This window comes from Anser anser (genome assembly GCF_964211835.1).
Source record: "Anser anser genome assembly, chromosome: 2".
Taxonomy (NCBI): Eukaryota; Metazoa; Chordata; class Aves; order Anseriformes; family Anatidae; genus Anser; species Anser anser.
In genome coordinates, this window is record NC_139721.1 from 92328233 (window position 1) to 92347896 (window position 19664).

The window sequence follows — 19664 nt, forward strand, 5'->3', positions numbered from 1 at the left end:
GAGGGCTTAAATCTGCAACAGGCCCCGGCTGTAGGGCTGAGGCTCAAAGGAGCGGACAGGAACACTGCGAGCCAGACCACTCGCGTCTTCCTCGCCGCTTTTTTGCCCTGCCCCGTGCCCGGGCGACCTCTCTGTGTGCCGCCGCCGGGAACCCACACGGAACACTGAGAGGTGCCAACGCCCCAGCGGCGGCGGGACAACGGCCGCAACCGCTGCAACGGCCCCAGCCGCGCGCCCGCCCCTCGCGGCGAGGACCAATCAGGCGGCGCGCGGCCCAACGGTCACGGCCGAGCGGGCGGGGCCTCGCGCGTGCGGGGTCGGGGCCTCGTTACCCCGCCCCGCCCTCCGAAGGTGATGGCGGTGGTCGGGGTGTTGGGATGGGCGGTGGTGGTCGTTGGCGCCGGGAAGGTGACGGGCCGGGGGGAGACGCAGGCACGGCCGTTGGGCGGCCCCCCCGGGCCGGCAGCATGAAGGTGGAGGCGGGGGACCTGTCCGCGATCAACCTGTCGGTGCAGCAGGTGCTGAGCCTCTGGGCACATGGCACCGTCCTGCGCAGCCTCACCGGTAACCGGGGGCAGGTTGGGGTGGTTGGGATTGGGGTGGTTGGGTTTTCGGGTAGGATTGGGGTTCTCCTTCTGGGGACTGCTGGTGCCAGGGGATGCTCGGAGTGGGGTGGCCGCGAGGGCTCCTGTAGCTCTGCCAGCGGGTTTTATTTTTTATGGGTGGCGTTTGAGGGAAAGCCATTTAAACGAAAAATGAATGCCAGAAGCAGAGACTTTTACTGTTTCGTTGTTATATTTTTCACCCTGTGCAGTGAGGGAGGTAATGGGGTGGCAGGGGTTTGCTGGCACATAAACCTAATTGTAAGCTTCAGGGGTTCTGCTCTGGAAAGGTGAAGCTGAGCCGTGGAAGGGGCGCTGGAGACAGGTCGTTACGGCCTGCTAGGAGAGGGGAGCTTTGTCAGGAAAAAAAGTTCCACAGCAGTCCTTTTTAACCTGTCTTAGAAGGTATAGAGCAGGGAAGTGTCTGTGTGCTACTTGTCCTGTCCGAGTGTAAAGGGAATGGTGAGTTTCTACCTCCGGACTAGAAGGGGCTTCGTATTGATAGTAGGGATGTTACTGAGTATATTCCCTGGAAAAATCTTGAGTAAAGGGTGTGTGTTTCTAATATTTATGAAAAAGTATTATGTCATCTTTTCCCTCCCATCTGTGTAAAAGATACATATAAACACGTGTAGCGCAGAGGTGGAGTTGGGGTTTGAAGATGTTGCAAACAAAACAATTGTCTTAGGCTTTATGATCTTTCTTGTTGACTTCCAGTTAAAAGTAACTTTTAATAGGTTATACTTTATTAATTTGACCAATAAACTTTTTGAAGTGCATACATTTTGTATCGCTGTGTCTGGTGATTAAATCTTAAAGGTATTAGTGTGTCCCCACACGAATATAGTTCCTTTCCTGAATAGTTATTTTTGCATTCTTTCTATAGAAATACTAGTTGTACTGTTAAAGGAAGGAGTTAACAATGGATGTAACTTTTCTTTGTGTTAGACATCCTGCAAAGTTTTTCTTATTAGAACGTGATGCAATGCAGGCATTTCTGTGAAGTTCAGTGCTAAGTGTTAGGTAAGAAAAAATGTTTCTTGGTGCTTTTGCGATATAACAAGAAGTTGCAGAAGGTATTTTAATGTCAAATGGTTATTTTTAATTTAAAGAACATGAAAAAATAATTATTAATCTGTGATAATGCTGTAGGAGAGTGTGTTAGTGTCAGTTGTAGATGCATTGTAGTTTTCTGAATTGGTGTTTTAAATACAGATTGTCCTAATAGCCATGATCAGGTATGTGGCATGCGCTCATGGACTGTCAAAAATGAATAGCTTTAAGTGGATTTAGTCATTTATATAAGTTAGTGTTCCTGATTATATGTAAGGTGATTTTTTTTTTAGTGTAGTAACTGATATTAATGAGTAACTGTTGTTAAACTTGCATAAAAACTTTCTAAAATATTTACTGACTGTAGAAGTAATTATTGTTCAAAAACAGATGTTCTGCTTTTCTGTGCTGAAAAGAAAGGAGAAGGTGAAGGAGAAACTTCTTCAGAGTACTGGAAAGAAATATACAGCATTCCATGAATATTCCTCAAGACTGCTTTGTGTTTATTTTTGGACTTAAAGTTGTGGTTTGGATTTGGGAGTTAAGTTGTTCAAGCAAGAATTTGTCTTTAGATAAACAATGCTGGTTATGTATGCACAAAGTTATACAATTTTATCAGCAAAGTTATGTTCTTTATTAAAAAAATGTATCAACTCTATTCAATGTTTTGAAATAAAATACGAGCTCCAGCCTTAATCAGGAAGTGTTTGAAACCTCAGTGGTTTAATTTATGTGTGTGATTGGTTTTGTTGTTGGTTTTTGGTGTTTTTATGAGAAGTTGAACCAGTGCTTTTTTTTATACCATAAGTCTGGTTCATGCTCAATACAAAAAGAGAAATCCAGCCTTTCATGTAGGATAATATAGTACAAAGTACCACAGGAGACTGCGGACAACTGAATTCCTGCCATGTGCTCATCACGCTCCACGATAGCAAGCACTGTTTGCTGTAGCTGAACCCAGGCCCACTGACTTTTGCTTCATAGCTTCTTGCCTTCACTTGGGCATGTTACTATAAATGGTGGGGGTAAGGTTCTGCGACCTGTTGGAGAGGAGAGGGGGCTCCTACCTCACCCTATTTTAGCTCCTCCAGCAAATCCAAGTGGCCGCTTCACGTGCACCAGTTATGCACTAAGTGGTAGATCGGGCATTACTAGAATGAGTTGGCTAATGAAAACTGAAAAATGAACTGAACTGAAAAATGTCCCTGCATGAGTGTCAGTTGTAGTAAATATTCATGTTATAGGCTACCTCAAGTTTAGGGAACTTTGCAATATTTCTGTCCTTCCTGTAAGCAAAGTAGGTGTTTTGTTTATTTCTCGTTAATTATTTGTTCCAAAGACTGAAGCCGCCTTCTATTTTTTTTCCTAAGCTTCATCCTGCAATTATTTGTCCCCTGATTTTTCTGGACTATGTTGTTCTCCCCTACCCTGCAACTTCAGGGGGTCTAGTCTCTAAGGATTTAAATGCTCTTCAGCAAGTTCTTCTCTTCCAGTTAATACAGCAAAAATGGTAGCATCTACAAACAACAATTTGACTGTATAGACCTGATAACTTCCAGTGCACCAGTTAATACAATAACTAAAGAAAGGACCTAGTGATGAAGAAAACACCATAATGTATAAAGAGCTGAGTTAAGTTTGCACGTATAATAAACAGGCATTTCTTAATCTGAGTGTGTTGAGTTCATAAATCTGCAAGGATATAATGTTATGTAGTTTTTTAATTCAAACTTCAGCACGTGCTATCTTGTTGGCTGAAATTTGTATCTTTGTGTTCAGGGCGCAGATACTTAAATTCTGCACAAAGACTTAATTCTGTAGCAAGTGGTAGATAGTTACTGGGTACGTAGATCAGAATCTCAAGACAGGTACTTGGTTTTGGAGCAATCAGTCTTGGTTTATGAAATGTTATAGGCAATCACTATTCACCTGGCAAGGACTAGAGGGAAAGAAAAATGTTGAAGATGAAGGACTAATGATGTACTCACTCCCTGTTTACTGAAGCTGAGTGGCAGTGGGACATGTTCATGTATATAGATAATATTCAAAAGTGTTAGCATTTACATACTTTGACTTTGCATTTTTTATTTGCCCAAGATAAAGCTGTTAATGGAATGCAACTTCAAATTTGATAAGTCAATACAGATGTTATTCTAAACTTTAGCATCCTTTGTCTTTTTTCTAATCATAAAAGTCTAATCTTTGAGGTTGTATATGCCTACAGTGATATGTTCAAAGTACATGTGTAACAGATAAGCATAATATGATTTGTGTATTATATGTATAATTTATATATGATAGCTATAAATACCTAAATTAACAGAGCAGTACCCTAAATCTGGAGAGAAAGAGCATGAATCGCAAGTGCTTGAGCCCTGCGGCTCTTCTGGGGGGTGGGAGGGAAGTTCCATCCACATAAAGCCAGGGTGATCTGTGCTATCTGTTGGATGTTGTGGCTTGTAAGCCACAAAATACTGGATATCTTCCAGTGCTTTTTTCTTTCTTTTTTTTTTTGTAATTTTGTCATTTTGTTCAGGGCTCTTTCAGGTAGCTCTATGAGGATGTGACTAAGTAACTGAGGCTAGGTTTGTGTTTGGAGCTTTCTGCTAGCTAAAGCTAAATCATTATTATCATACCAGCAAAGTATTCCAATTGTGTAGTTCATATCATCAGAAGAGCAAGTTAATTAGTGTAGTTACACAAATAATGAACTTTTTTGACAGCATGCTTTGTTTGTCAAGGTAGTAGCAATTGATCAGGTATGTTTATACCTCTTAGAGTATGAATCTCATACATAAGACATAAGTCTGTTTTATCAGCATGCTCTTAAAACACTGCAGTCTCATTTCTGCTTCATTTATAGATATTAAAAACCTTTCAACTACTGGGTTATTTTTTGGTCAAGCAAAGCCTTGACCCTTTGGGTTCAGACGTTCACGTTCTCTTTCTCCGTTCCCTTATGGCATCTCTGTGTTATCCTCAACCCATTCTTTGCTTCCTTCAGTGTAGGTCTAGCACAGTATTTTTCCAAGGGCCATCTTTCATCATAATTATGGAGTTGGATGATAATGAATTTTAGAGAACCTCAAACTCTTACACAGGAAAAAAAAACTGTGGATTAAGTTCTGTTTTCAACCTGTTGGGATAAAAATGACTCATTGCTCTCTAGCAAGAATGTGTGTAAGGGGAAAAAACATTTAGTTTCTCTGCTCATAACTCTGTCTAGTAACTTGCTAATCAGCTACTTAACAAATTTGCACACAAGTTGGTGGAGAGTGGATAATCTGCAACGTGTACTTGGAGGTACACAAACTCCAACTGCCTACTTGCAGGGTGAAAGACAGTTAACCAGTTCACAACTGCTTGCTGTGTCCCTCATCCTGCTGCCTGACTTCTGCATCTAGGAGCCTCACAGGCCTATGTCCTAGCCCTTTTCACATCTAAACAAATGTTTGGTTCCTACCATCATGAAGATATGAGGGGTTCCTCCCTCTACCCACTCCAACTGCTCTGAAGTAAATACCTGCAGATTTTAGTATCTACAGTCAGTCTGGCAAAAACAGAAGATATGAATGATATATTATGAGAAGGTACTGGGTTATTGCAGTTGCATGTAACGCTACCTGCGTTTCTTGCATTGCTGACTTTGTGATACTATTGAGCTGAAAACCTAAGGCTTTGTGAAGTCATGGTTTATAGCTGGGTTCTTTAAACACTACAGCTGCATTCATGTAGAACAAGAAATATTTCTGGATGTTATCTAATTGCCTTTTGAATGCACTCAGTATGCATTGTCACTTTAAGGAATAGGAGGGGAAAGTGTGTGTGAAAGAACTCAATTTTATCTAACATTTGGGATTGGTTCTGTTCTACTGTCTTCTGCCCTAAATATAAAGTGCGGCAGGATGCTAATTTTCCTTGAGCCTTATTTGGAATCTAAATAAGACCAAGATAGTTGATCATTGTGCAGTTATTTTGTTGTGTAGAGGGGTTGTGAATATGTTTGGGTTCTTCCATTTGGAGTTCCATTTCATAATATTACCTTTTCTTCTATGAATACAGTCATCATAAGAAGTCTTCCTATGACTGCAAATTCATTTATTTTTCCACCTGGCAAGGGTCAACAATGACCACAACCACTGATTTCCTAAAAGGCATTGTGGTGCCTCATATCCCATGTGGAAACTGCAGGGGATAACCTTGATCAATAGACCGCTGTCATAGCTAAGGAGTGTTTGGGAATCTTACAGCATGCAGTTGTCATGTCATGCTGCATAAGAACCGAGCATTTTCTTTGTCCGTAAATTTGAAATACCTACTCTGAGTCCATCACTGTGGTATCAGGTTATCTTGACCTTCGTAATATTGCAAGATTGCGCTTTCCTTAGGTAGGTGTTTCATCTCTTGTATCTGCTTTAGTTAAGAAAGATGAAAGCTTGGGACAAGTCTTGTAAATACACTGTCCTGTACGGGCCTCTCTTTTACTGTATTTTGCAAACCTGTATAATGTGGATGGAGAACTTCCATGGACTTGCTTAGAGCTACCCCCAATATGTGTGTGTATCCAAACACTCAGAAAGAGAGGTTGTGTCTTGAACTACAGCAGTTAGTATTAACTCTATGTATATTTACCGCTCACCTTCCTTCTTGCCCTCCTAAGTGGGTCTTTTGATTCTCCTGATTTATAGGAGTTCTAAGTCCTGTGACATGGATTTGCCTTTTATGCCTGTATGAAAGGGGAAGGGTTGAGACTACACTCCAAGTACTGCTAAATGAACAAGTACTGAAAAAGTACTGAACTCTTTTTTTTTTTGTGCTGTGGTTATGTATACTCTACAGACTTGGACTCAAAGGACTGCAGTTACTGTGTGGCAACAATTCTTTCTGAGCATCCTTTTACAGAATGCTTTGCTTAATCTGCTGTGTTTGTGTATTTTTTTTTTTTAAAGTTAGCTAATTGGGTCATATTTCTGCTTGAATGACTGTGTGTCAAGCTACAGTAATACAGGCTCACCTGATAAACATTGTCCTGCTGTTGTATGGAAGCTGTATCTTTTTTTTAGGGTGAACTGTGGGAAAAGCTAATTAAGTTTGGGATTGTGACAGCTGGGAAAACGTCTCCCAGTTTGCTAAATTCTGTGATGATAGAGAGACACAAGATCATCACTGTAGTTGACCTTTAAAAAAAGGTGGATATATTTAGGGTTTCACTTTTTTCTTTTCTTAGTTTTTCTTACCCTTTTGAATTATAGTAAATGCTTTTAGGAGATTATCACCAAGTAAGGAAGCTTCTTTGATTTTTATGTAGCTTTGCTGATGCTCTCTGATCTTTTATTTGAAAGTAATGATCACGTCTGGCAATCTTAGAAATGTCTGTACTCTGCACGTTCTCAAGATCTCCTGTCCTTGCTCAGTGACTTAAATAATAGTGACTACCCGTATCTATAAAAGTGTGTGCTAAGCAATTAGAATAAAGCTGCTGGATGTATTACTACATTTTAATATATTTTATTTCTCTTTTTTTCCTTTTGAAGCTAATTCAATAGAACACTTACCTGGGTAGATATACTGAAGTCTTTAACCTCATTTTTTGCATTTGATGTTAGCTTGATGTGGTCTCTTATTATAAAAGAGAGTTCTTGACTTTTTTCTGGTTCAGTTGGTTTCAGATAATTTTTTGTTCTGCAGCTGTATTTGCAAAATCCTAGTAAGAAGTTACAATTATTGTGTTGTGTTTTTTTTTAAAAAAAGAAACCTTTGAAGAAAATATGGTGGTCTTTAATCGGGTGTATTATTACAAAAAACTGTACTAGATTTCTTTTTACAAATTTTTGATCATAATAGAGTTACTTCTTTGGTAGACTGCTAAAAGGGGATAGTGTCTTGAGTATATGCCAGTGTTTTCACATTGACTCCTTTTAAGACTGAAATGGGTATTGCTTTTCTTTTACTATTGATTATATGCAATGTTTCTAAATCTCTTATAAATTTATTGCCTGAAAAATACTAATCTTTTGACTGCTTTCTTTCAGAGATGTGGTACTGGGTTTTCCTCTGGGCTCTCTTCTCCTCTCTCTTTGTCCATGGTGCTGTGGGAGTGTTAATGTTTCTGATGCTGCAGAGACACAGACAGGGGAGACTAATCTCTGTCATTGTGGTCTGCATTGGATTTCTGGCTTCTATAACAGGAGCCATGATAACCAGTAAGTTTGTCTTTTGTGCTTTTACTTATTTACTCTAAATTTAAATCAATATTAAAACAAATAAACCTTCTCTTAGTGGTTTGGTTATTGTTTATTAAGGATTTTGCTTTAGTCATGTAGCAATTCTAATGAAAATCACAGCTGAGTTTCTCTTCATGTTGTGGTAAAGATAAAAATGATTCCAGAATTGTCAGTGGACGATTGTCCTAGTCTTTCATCTTGTAAACTTTGGGTACCAGGCTGTTCAAATGTGTGTGCTTGACAGGTAATACCTTTTTGAGACCAGAAAGTGCAGTCCTGTCTTATCGTACTTGTGCAGACCTTTTGCCAAAAGTTTTTGATCAAGATCACCTGTTAATACCCTTAAAGACAGCCATTTCGTTTGGAAATGAAGCTCTGATCCCATTGATTGCAGGACTGACTTCTTGCTCATTTCCTTGAGTCTGCTGGAGGTTTTTAAATTGCATTTGGATAGGATGTTGCTCTCTTAAAGGAAGGAAAGGTGCCATGTAGGTACTGACTTGCGGCAGAGAAACTTTTTTTTTTAGTGACTGGATAACAATCTGAACTATTCATGCCACTCAGAGAACAGACCAAACAATTTGGTTTATGGATTTGAAAGACCTTCCCAGTCTTTTGTGGTTATAATGATAATTTCCAATTTATTTGGTGTAGGGAGGAATGATGCCTTTGAGGGTAAAGCCTTTGAGGGTATGGAACTGTGTAAATTTAGAGACTGTCATATAGCCTGAAACTGTAGGTGAGCCGTGTTGCCTTTCATTCTGTCTTTGAATTGTACAGATTATTAGAGTAGTGGTAACACTTGAGCTTCACTCTTGGGTGTTTTGTAGGAGATTATTTCTTAAAGTTTCTTATACTGAAAGTCATTCTTGCCTGTTAGCTTTCAAGATTAAATAAAAATACAAGTTTCTGAAGAAATATTTCCTTAAGGCTTTCCTCAAAGTGGTTTTAATTGCTGTGTATTAGAATTTCCAGTGTTTAACAACAGTTCAGTGTAATTCTACTTTTTTTTTTTTTCTTCTAAGGTAAGGCATATATGGAACCCGTTGAGAACCTTACATTGTGAGTTATGCTGACATCGAACTGTCCTACATATAAAATGGCAGTGGCCCTGTTAGGAGGTCAACTGTGCATGACTGTTTCTGAAGAACAAAATATAAGAAATGTGTTGCTGGATATCCAAGCCGAGACTTTTTCAGTAGTATTCTGCACTGGGGAAGGATCAGTGTTTGTGAAATGAAATTACTTTCTTTCCTCTATGCATAAGAGGAGCAACACAGTTGTGTTTTTAGGCATCCAGTTTTACATGTCAAAACATTTAACAAATAAACAGCACTGTTTATGTGTAAATAATGCATTTCACCTAAGAATTTCTCCAAGATAACACTGTGGACTTTTATTACACTGTTCCCAGTGGTTTTGCACAGAACGTTGTAACTGGGTTAAATAAAAACATTGAGGTATTTTTGTTTCTGGACAGCACTGGGTTGTTTCATCCTGAAAGAAATTCTGTGAGGAGCTTCTGAAGGCCAATTATGGTAGTACGATATTAAAGAGTATTTTCAATAGCTATTATGCTGCAAGCTGGAATTTAAGTTAAGTATTTAGCCTTTTGGATAGGCGAAATCCAGTACTTAAGAAATTTAAATATCAAACTGATTTCCAATTGTATTTCCAGTTCTCTGAATCGTTTGTGTAGTTGAATGCAATATGGCCTGTTAAATGATGAAAGTTCAATTTTGCTCATGATAGATCTTTCAAACTTTATGGGTTTTTGAGAAAAGACAACAAACTGAGTGAACAGTGGTGAATACTGTCAAAAATAACCCGAGGAATAGATATGTTAGGCAGTTTGAGGTAATGATTTCGGCTGCATTTTATCCCAAAGGGTTTGTTCTTCCTCCTCCCTCCATACACACTCTTTTGGTGATGTTCTCATTTCCTCAATGGCAACTTATTGTAGTATACTCTGGCTCTGTACCAGTTGTGCTGGGTTATGCATTACAGGTTGTATTACACACAGTTATTTAACAAATATAAATACATAATTATCAAGCTGTAATGCTTTTAATGTTTTCATTACTGATGTTTTCCAAAATATCTCAATGTTTTCTTAAGCAAGACAAGTCTATTATTGGGATACCATAATTTGATGCTACTAGTTAATAAATCTTAGCCATTTCAATTCAGTTTGAGAGTTCAATCACCTGAATAATTTTAGTGTCAGCACTGGGCTCAGTCTCAAGGATCTCTTTCAGTTTTTGACAGTCAATCGTAGAGGAACAAATGGAAAAGCTTATGCAAGGTGTCTGAGTGAAATAACATAAGGCTAGCCTTGTGGTGAAGTTTCTGACAAAATATACTTTACGTTTTTTTTGGTAAAGAAATAATTATTAGTGAATTCTTTTCCTACAATGTTTGAGAAGTGTTTTTTTAAGATGGATTTTGATCACTTCAGCAGACTATTCACATTAATGACTGAGCAAAACCAAGGAAATTCTGTTGTTTTTTTTAATTCTTGGTATTTATTTCAAATGTTGTGGTGGCTCTTCAGTTTTCTTAGAGCTTGCAAAAGCATCTTTGTGTTTTCTAGAAGCATTTAATTGTAGTTAATTGGCTTCTCAGACATTATGTACAAAAGGTTCTACAATTATTTCAGAATTAAGTTTTTTTTTTTTTTCCTGAAGATCATAACCTCATAAGACGGCAAATTCAGTGATCCCTTAGGTAAGGGAAGCAAGCACTCTACAACAAATATTAGTTCAGAAAAAAATATTTTTTTTAAAAAAAAGCTTTATTCTAAGTGAACTTCTGAGGTATAGATTGAGTAAAATTTTTATCCACAGACACAGCTGTATACAAGACTCTTTTTTTTTTTTTGGATGAACATTTTGGTGTCTTCATGCTCAGACATCGTTTGAGAAGAAAATGTTCTTCATCATTAGCCTGGTATTTTTGACTGGTAGCAAAGAGTACCTTTCTCAGGCACTTGTTTCAAGTCAACACAACTATTTGCTTGCTGTGTGACTTTTGCTCTTTATATGCATGTGATAAATTCAGCATGTAAAAGACAGTGGGAGGGAGGTAGGAGCAACTGGCTTTGTTTAAAATGCAGTATTTTGTTGCTGGCTTATCTTGATCATGTGATATTATACAAATGGGAATCTGCGCACATCTACAAGAATAATGGTGTCTTAATTTGATATAACTCAAAATCTAATGATATCTGTAGAGATTTCTTCTTATACACATTCATGGATGACAATATAAGACTTCTTGATCTTTTTTCATGTTTTGCTTGATTTTTCTGAACAATTGTTATCAGATTAGTAGTTTAAATCAAATTTAAACTGACTCAGTTTGGCTTGTTATTTAACTGAAATATTAAATGAAGATGATGGAAATTTTTAGTCGTTTTGTAGACTCCAGCAATCTTCCTGTTGGCTTCTCCCTGCTTATGCAAGCACAATTAAACCAAACTTGAACGTTTTTTTGCTAATTTTTCAAATTAGCAGAAGGCAAATATGAAGAAAAAAAATACTAAATTTGAAGACACCTAATGGGAAATGGCAAGATTCACTTTTTTTCAAATCAAGCTTGTGTTGTGAAAGTTAATCTGATTCAATTGGGAAAATCATCCCTGAAGGCTTTTCATAAAACTAGAAAGTCAAGCAAGGCTAAATAATTGCATAATGCCATGAAGTAATACAGTGTTTGGTAATACTCTAGAAATAGCTGATGCATAAGCACAGTAAATTATTTATCATATATTTCAGCCTTGGGTTTACATCTGTAATTTGATGGTTGTTTTTCCTGTGATTCTTAGGTGCTGCAGTAGCTGGAATTTACAGAGTAGCAGGAAAGAATATGGCTCCCTTAGAAGCTCTCATCTTTGGTGTTGGACAGACAGTACTGACATTAATTATCTCATTTTCAAGGATTCTTGCAACACTCTGAGGTTTATGTAAAAAGAATTTCAACTAGCCTAAAGAAATCTCTGATCTGAAGAGAAGCTTCCTGGAAGTGGATTCAGCAGCTTATGAACTTGAATGCTAGTGCAAGAGAAAGGAAGCGATGTGGAACATGCAGTACAAATCTGGAGGTTCAGTCGAATGAACAGACTGTCCTCTAGTGTCTGAACTCTTGTACTTCTGCACTGTGCCTTATGTGCCTCAGTCATAGGCAAGGTGCGGTCCCTGTGTGCAAAGTTGAGATAAAGCACCTTGAGTAGCTGCCAGTCAGGCTAATGCTTGGTGATAGGATCGTTGTTCTTATCAGTGTTTTAATAAAACTAAAGGGACACTCCTGAAAGTTGCTGTATGTGCCACACTCGGAGTTTAGTTCTTAACTGTTGGTTGGGTAAGCTTTTTTGAAATTGTAGATATAGAAGAGCGCTGTGGATATACACTGCGTTTGACTTTAGGGGGAATAGTAAGATAACTGATTTTTGTTCAAACATAATCTCTGTGAACGCTGAATATTCTTATTCAGCATTAAAAACAACAGTTAGGTCCAATTGAAGTGGTAGACAAATATTGATGGGATTTAAGAACTACAACTTTACCAATCATGATGTAATTAGCATGATCTCAGAATGAATTGTCAGTTTACTGAAGATCAGCACATCATTTTTTCATGGTTTTGATTCTTCAGACAACCTTAAGGAGGTTTAAGGAGACTGTGCGAGAAAGAAGTATAATCTGTTGTGTATATACATATGAATCTTAAACTAATGCATTCCTTTCAGTTAGTTTGTCTGAAACATACAGATGGTTACCAGCCCTTCTGAAAACCTTAGAAAAGCTACTTGCTGCAAGTAAGCTCCCTTTAAGTACTGATAGGACTATTAACCCTACACATATTCTTTAAAGAACAGACAAATGTAATACAGACTTTGAGAGTATACCTATGATGAAAATGGAAAGGGTTTAAAAAAAAAAAACAGTTTTGTTCAATAGAAGACTTGTTAAGTTTGCTTAATAAAACAGTTATCTTACTTTAGAAGTTTGGAAGTGGGGCAGCACTAGTGAATTTACTACCTTGTTTCTGAACACTTTGTATCCTTGGAAAGGTTAAGATACCTGGAACTTTCAAGTAGGTAGCTTTCAGTAGAGTTTGTGCATTTCTAGTTTAAAGGGAACAGTAGTGTTGTGCATGTGAGATGTCTTAAGTGTGAATATTTGGAGTGAATAGAAATTTTAATCTTATTTACGAAGTGCAAAATTTAAAGGGCCCAAAGTTCTCTATGAAGAATAAGACATCTTTTACATACTTATTCAACTGAATGCTTTTCAGCAGTTGACTGTTAATACTGATAAGAAGAATAAGTTGCCCAAAGGTTTTGCTGTTAAGATGTCAAAAAGACTTTCAGAGTTGTTGAAATCACTGGCATCTGCTGTACAGCTAAAAGAATAGGGTTAAAATACAATTTACAATCCAGCTTTATTGCGTAGTGCTTCAAAGCAGTATAATGAATTAACCTGCTTGCTGTTATTTTCTTCCACATAAACCATTCTTTTTTTTAAGTGCTAAGGATGCTGATATTTTTTTCTTTCAAAGTATTTTACTTTTTTTGAAAACGTACAAAGTCACAGGCTATGAAGGGAACAATGTAAAATGCAGGTTTATAAACCTTCTCAGTGTTATACTTTTAGCTTTGAATCACTTTAAAATGCTGTGGAATACCTATATTTTCCTTACTTTGATTTCAAAACTTACTTTTCATGGCTTTTTTTTTTTTTTTTACTTTCTGCTGATACTTTTTGGCATAACAATCATAGCACTTTAATAGACAATTAAGTTGCGTCTGTCAAAATGCATTTTAAACTTCTCCCCATTGTCTTACGATATGAGAACTGGTTTCAGGTATTTAATTCAAATGGAATAATAAAATAAAATAATGATATTTCTCCTAATGTGCCTTGTAACACATTTTTAAGGGAGATTTTAAAAAGTTGCTATCTCTTCATTGTTGTTCTTTTTTAGGTATTATGAATCAACTTGGTTGTTTGATATGCCTCATCCAACAGACATTAAAGTGTCTGTGTTTGACAACTTAGAAATACTTGTCTGGATCAAAAACAACCCTCTCACAAAGCATTGCATTCAGTAATTTAAAACGTCTTGTGGCTTTACCTCACCCTGTATCATGTTCCCAGTCTCCAAATTACATTGAGCATCTTGATTCTTATTATATGGGGTTTTTATGCTATCACTGGTCAAAGGCTTGTTTTATTTCACTAACTTAAACTCTTATCAGACCAGTGCTACCTTAAGAAATTTATGTAACTAATAAAATTTTATTGATGAACTTCATTCTTCATTTTAGTTGTGGTGCCAATGAATTTTTTGCCATTCTAACCTTCCTCCTTTGACAAGGAGGTATCTTTGCAGATGTTGAATAACCTTCCTCCAAATAATTTTTATTGTATAGATCATTGTAATCATTTTTAAAGTGGTTAGGTGCTTATTTGTCTCTGCTTTATATGACATTGTCTAGCAACAATGAATAGGCAGTTAATGTAGTGCCTAACTGGTGTAACAGACGAAGTTTTTAACTGTGTCTTGTGAGGGATAAATGAGGATGACTAGTTTGTCTGTGAAATGTTCCTTGATCATGGCATGAACTTAATGAATAATAATTCCAGTAGAGAAAACAAATACAAGTGGCCTTACATCTCTGAAACTTGGAGGCTTCATTCCACATCCTTAGGAACAGCATTGTTAAACTTGTAAAAGGTGCTCTATTCAAAGCAGTGTGTGTGTATATATGCTATTTATATAAATACATGTATTATGTTTTGGAGGTGTATTCTGTACTTTACAGAAAGTAACAGTTGAAATAATTTGCCCAAGAAAAAGGAAATAACTTAGGATAACCTAGGGTTTTTTCATCATTACTAGGCTACAGAAATATCTTGTGGCACAGATGGTACTCTGCTTTGCTTTGGACAATAAAGCATTGTGCGGATGTCTACCCAGAATCTTTTAGAGCTATCTTTAAATAGCTCTGCATGTTTCTGCATTGTATCGCTAAGCACATTCTGTGCTTATAATTTAAATTTAAGCACATTCTGTGCTTATAAATTAATAACTAACAATGTTATTAATTTATAGTAGAGAACAAATATATCAACGCAGTTTTAATCTTTGGAGGAGGCAGGAATACCGAATATACTGTTTAATGTGAAGATGCTTCTGTTGCTTTGTTAGAAGCTGCTATTGTTAAAGATTTATACATTCCACGCAATTCTGACTTACTGATATAACCAAAGATCTAGTTTTCAGAAAATCTTCCAAATAGTTATTCTTTTATTTATGGGTAGTTACAAGTTTATGAAAGTAATCTGTGTACTATGACTAATGGTGTAATTTGAGGTTTGCTGTTCAGTTTCTTAAAGAAACCAATAATTTAACAAGTTTTGAGTAATCAATGTGGACCAAAGACAGGACTCCTGATTTTGTTACTTGTAGCTTTCTCTTTTTAAAGTACAATGTTTTTTGCTGTTCTGAAGGAAATGATACTGAAGAAGGAATACCGATATTTATTTTGGTTACAGTTTATATCTATTTGAATTGTGTTGGAGGATAGATATGTAATGCCATTGGAGAGGAAGCTGGAGTCAAAGCTCTAATACCTGTGATAATGGTTCTCATTGTTTTCTGTTTGATGTATTTCATTTACTAAGCAGATGCTAATAATGCCTTTCTTTCATCTTTCATTGTCTTACTGAGTTGCATGGTTTTGTATATGGCCATTCAAAATCATACATGTCTAATTCCATGGAATAAATTAATTTTCTTCTTCAGACACAACAGTATTCCTAGGTGTAACTGAGTGTGGATGAATCAGTTTAGACCAAAAAGAACTATGAATCTTAACAAGGTTATAGAAGAACAATTGTGAACGTGATGAGATTATTTTTGGTTACTTTTCTCTTTTTGGAAATATGCTTTTTAATCGTTTGTATATCAGCTATGGGGAAAATGCAGAGACTGGTCGATAGGATGAAAATTGCAACCTTATACCAAGCAATTTGAGATACAAACAAAATTGAGAATTTCATTTTAAATTATAATGGAATGCTACGTATATATGAGAGAAATAAATGCAACTATGAGGAATGAATTATTTCCTAGAGATTAAGCACTTTCCCATGTTCTTCTGCACCCCTTATTACAAGTGAAAACCATTAAACTGCTTTAACTAGTTTTTATTTTTTACAGAAATGGTTTAGTTAATTTTTACTTCTCTCCTGATTTGTGCCTGTGGTACCCCAAGCATGAGAAACAGTATAATAGGTTATTTCTAGTAATTTGGTGGCTTGAGAGTTTTACATACAGTGCGTACTTCTGTCCATGGAAATTTTAAAAAGTCGCTGAAATAATGTAAGACTCCAGGTGAACTTTTTTGTTATTTCTATCCTCTTGTCAGAGGGGCTGGGGAGCAGTTTGGGATGTTTCTCACATAAACTTGTTATTCAGCATGCTAGCAAACATGCAGAGTTCACGGTTGTGTATTTGCTTCGTCTTGGGTGACTAATAGTTTTGAGGAGTAAAAGAATGGAAGTCCTGTGGGTACTGGAATAAAAATAACACCTGAGCCAGTAGCCCCACTCTACCCTAGTCAGTCACTAGTTGCCTGTGCAAAACAGAAGGTAATTGAATTGGCAGGAGAGAGACTGGGTAAGAAATCCACTTTTGAGCAATTCAGGGCATGCTGAACTTCTATCTTAAACAGTTTTTTGAATTCAGCTTCCAAATAAAACATCTTTACTATTTTTTGTGTGTGTGTTGGGGGAGAATAATCTTTGGAGCAGTAAGAACTACTGTACCTGGTGGTCATAAATAGGCAAAACACGCAAAAGATGCTCACTTTGTCTATGTTCGTTCCTTCAGTGTTTAATGTCTCTTAGTATGTTAGCAGTTGAAAAGAAATAGCATGTTCCACCAGCTTTCACAGAGGTCAAAGTCTGATATGTCTGAAAATAACAGCTAACATGAAACATCTTGTTATCTTGAGGGTCATCACGCGGCACTTGCAGGGCAAGCAGGCGATCAGGCCCAGTCAGCATGGGTTTATGAAAGGCAGGTCGTGCTTGACGAACCTGATCTCCTTCTATGACAAAGTGACGCGCTTGGTGGATGAGGGAAAGGCTGTGGATGTGGTTTACCTTGACCTCAGTAAGGCTTTTGACACCGTTCCCCACAACATTCTCCTCAAGAAACTGGCTGCTGGGGCTTGGACTGGCGTACGCTTTGCTGGGTTAGAAACTGGCTGGATAGCCGGGCCCAGAGAGTTGTGGTGAATGGAGTCAAATCTGGTTGGAGGCTGGTCACTAGTGGTGTCCCCCAGGGCTCGGTACTGGGGCTGGTCCTCTTTAATATCTTTATCGATGATCTGGATGAGGGGATTGAGTGCACCCTCAGTAAGTTTGCAGATGACACCAAGTTAGGTGCATGTGTCGATCTGCTCGAGGGCAGGAAGGCTCTGCAGGAGGATCTGGATAGGCTGGAGCGATGGGCTGAGGCCAACTGTATGAAGTTCAACAAGGCCAAGTGCCGGGTCCTGCACCTGGGGCGCAACAACCCCAAGCAGAGCTACAGGCTGGGAGATGAGTGGCTGGAAAGCTGCCTGGCAGAGAAGGACCTGGGAGTATTGGTTGATAGTCGGCTGAATATGAGCCAGCAGTGTGCTCAGGTGGCCAAGAAGGCCAACAGCATCCTGGCCTGTATAAGAAGCAGTGTGGCCAGCAGGTCTAGGGAGGTGATTGTGCCCCTGTACTCGGCTCTGGTGAGGCCGCACCTTGAGCACTGTGTTCAGTTTTGGGCCCCTCGCTACAGGAAGGACATGGAGGTGCTCGAGCGAGTCCAGAGAAGGGCGACCAAGCTGGTGAGGGGTCTGGAGAACAAGTCTTACGAGGAGCGGCTGAGGGAGCTGGGCTTGTTCAGCCTGGAGAAGAGGAGGCTCAGGGGCGACCTTATCGCTCTCTACAGTTACCTTAAAGGAGCTGTAAAGTGGTGGGGGTTGGTCTGTTCTCCCACGTGCCTGGTGACAGGACGAGGGGGAATGGGCGAAAGTTGCGACAGAGGAGTTTTAGGTTGGATGTTAGGAAGTACTTCTTTACCGAAAGGGTTATTAAGCATTGGAACGGGCTGCCCAGGGAGGTGGTGGAGTCACCATCCCTGGAGGTCTTTAAAAGACGTTTAGATGTAGAGCTTAGCGATATGGTTTAGTGGAGTACTTAGTGTTAGGTCGGAGGTTGGACTCGATGATCTTGAGGTCTCTTCCAACCTAGAAATCTGTGATACTGTGTGATATTGTAACATTCTCAGTGCTTCCATGAAGCCAGTATGATAGAAATTTTCATATCAGCTTGCCAGCTACTACTGTGAAGCATCTTTTATTTGTGTGACTCATAGCTCTGGCAGATGAAATTAATGATGAGGCACTTAAGCAGGTGAAGTAAATCTTGGCTCATTCTCATAATTCCTTTCTCATAACTGATTGTGTTACCTAGAAGAAATGTACATTTTAAGTATAATTGGCTTATGAAGATGTGCTTCATTTCAGATTAAGTAAATCAACTCGACAATCCAGATTTATCAAAATCCATTTTCTTTACTGCTGGTCATGGCTTAGCTGTATGTTTTAAAGCTGATCTATCAAATTCTGATGTCTGCACCAGAGTCAGCTGAGTCTTTTTTAGATCATGCTTTTAAATGTCCTGACTTAAAAGTTTGTGTTGCGAAAATAAACAGTCATAGGCAGAGGACAGGGTGTAAGCTGTTTGTGCCAGCAATATTTATCAAAAATTGCTGATTTTGCTAGCATATATACCATATTATAAGGTATGCTGCCAAGATCAGCAATTGGAAAAATTCAAATTTGAAATTCAAAATCAAACCAAAAATTTGAAAAATTCAATTTGAAAAATACAACACACACAGACATAAAAGGCTAGAACATAACTTTATTTGAACTGTCACCAGAACTTAACATATATATGCATAAATACATATTGGCAGAATACCTCTTGAAAGGTTCATTTTTTTAATGTCTAGACTGGAAGCAGCCCAAAATGGAAATGGCTGTTTAAATCCTCAGATGTTGCTTCAGAAAGATAGTGTTCTTTGTGTGCAGGTGAATTTAACACAGCTGAAAAAACGTATTGGATTAAAAGTCAATTTTTGTAGCCTGTAAGTTCAGTGAGAAGTATTGTACTCTGTTACAGCAAGGAAGTCTTCGGCTAGCTGACAACGTTGTGTACTTAACTGCACATACTTTGATTAAAAAAAAAAAAGGTTGTCATAGAAAGTAGACTTTAATCTGAGTACATACTTTGATACTTGAAAGTAAGAAAGATTGTGTGCTGATAGCAAGCTGTTTCCTCCAACTTGTGCCCGGAGTTATACTTGAAAACAGTTTGTGCATTAAGTTTAAATGTAATGACCAAGATGTCTCAAGTCTGCAGTGATATACAATTTTACTCTGAAGTCTAGTAAATGATGTAGAGAAGCTTTTTCTTTCAGGAACACGTTTTTTATTCCATGATTTTGGTTGTTCATTGTAGCAACTGAAGACTTTAAGAAGTTACTTCATGAAGTTACTTCATGAATACTACTAAGATTTATTAGTGATTAAAAGGGATGGATAATATGTCCTTTTGTGTTTCTTCTCTTGTGATTTGGAAAGGAAGTGTTAAGGCAAAGTGAAGAAGGGAAACTTCGAAAGAATAAATGCTTGATCGTTTTAAAAATGACATTTCTTTTAATTTGAAATCTA

The 19664-nt window shown here is 37.9% G+C and overlaps 1 protein-coding gene across 3 annotated transcripts; it reads left to right on the top strand.

Annotated features, from left to right (window-relative positions):
- The first annotated feature begins 273 nt into the window (after nucleotides 1-273).
- On the top strand, nucleotides 274-18585 carry LOC310895841 (transmembrane protein 170B-like). Of its 3 annotated transcripts, XM_083827561.1 has the most exons (4): nucleotides 274-564; nucleotides 7688-7858; nucleotides 8905-8941; nucleotides 11706-18585. In XM_083827561.1, the coding sequence occupies exons 1-4, from the start codon at nucleotides 378-380 to the stop codon at nucleotides 11845-11847; spliced, it is 537 nt and encodes a 178-aa protein (XP_083683687.1). In that variant the 5' UTR covers nucleotides 274-377; the 3' UTR covers nucleotides 11848-18585. The 3 variants fall into 3 exon arrangements, 2 of the variants coding, with proteins under 2 accessions (XP_083683687.1, XP_083683688.1); XM_083827562.1 differs by lacking the exon at nucleotides 8905-8941 and having other exon boundaries at nucleotides 283-564; XR_014580988.1 differs by lacking the exons at nucleotides 7688-7858; nucleotides 8905-8941; nucleotides 11706-18585 and adding an exon at nucleotides 2046-7681 and having other exon boundaries at nucleotides 425-564.
- Nucleotides 18586-19664: the final 1079 nt, after the last annotated feature.

Excerpts from the sequence above, each read along its gene's own strand:
- LOC310895841 (XM_083827561.1), top strand. The coding sequence starts at position 378 with ATGGGCGGTGGTGGTCGTTGGCGCCGGGAAGGTGACGGGCCGGGGGGA. Across the intron at positions 7,859-8,904 it reads AACAGGAGCCATGATAACCA|GTAAGGCATATATGGAACCC; the intron begins GTAAGTTTGTCT and ends TTTTCTTCTAAG. Across the intron at positions 8,942-11,705 it reads CCCGTTGAGAACCTTACATT|GTGCTGCAGTAGCTGGAATT; the intron begins GTGAGTTATGCT and ends TGTGATTCTTAG.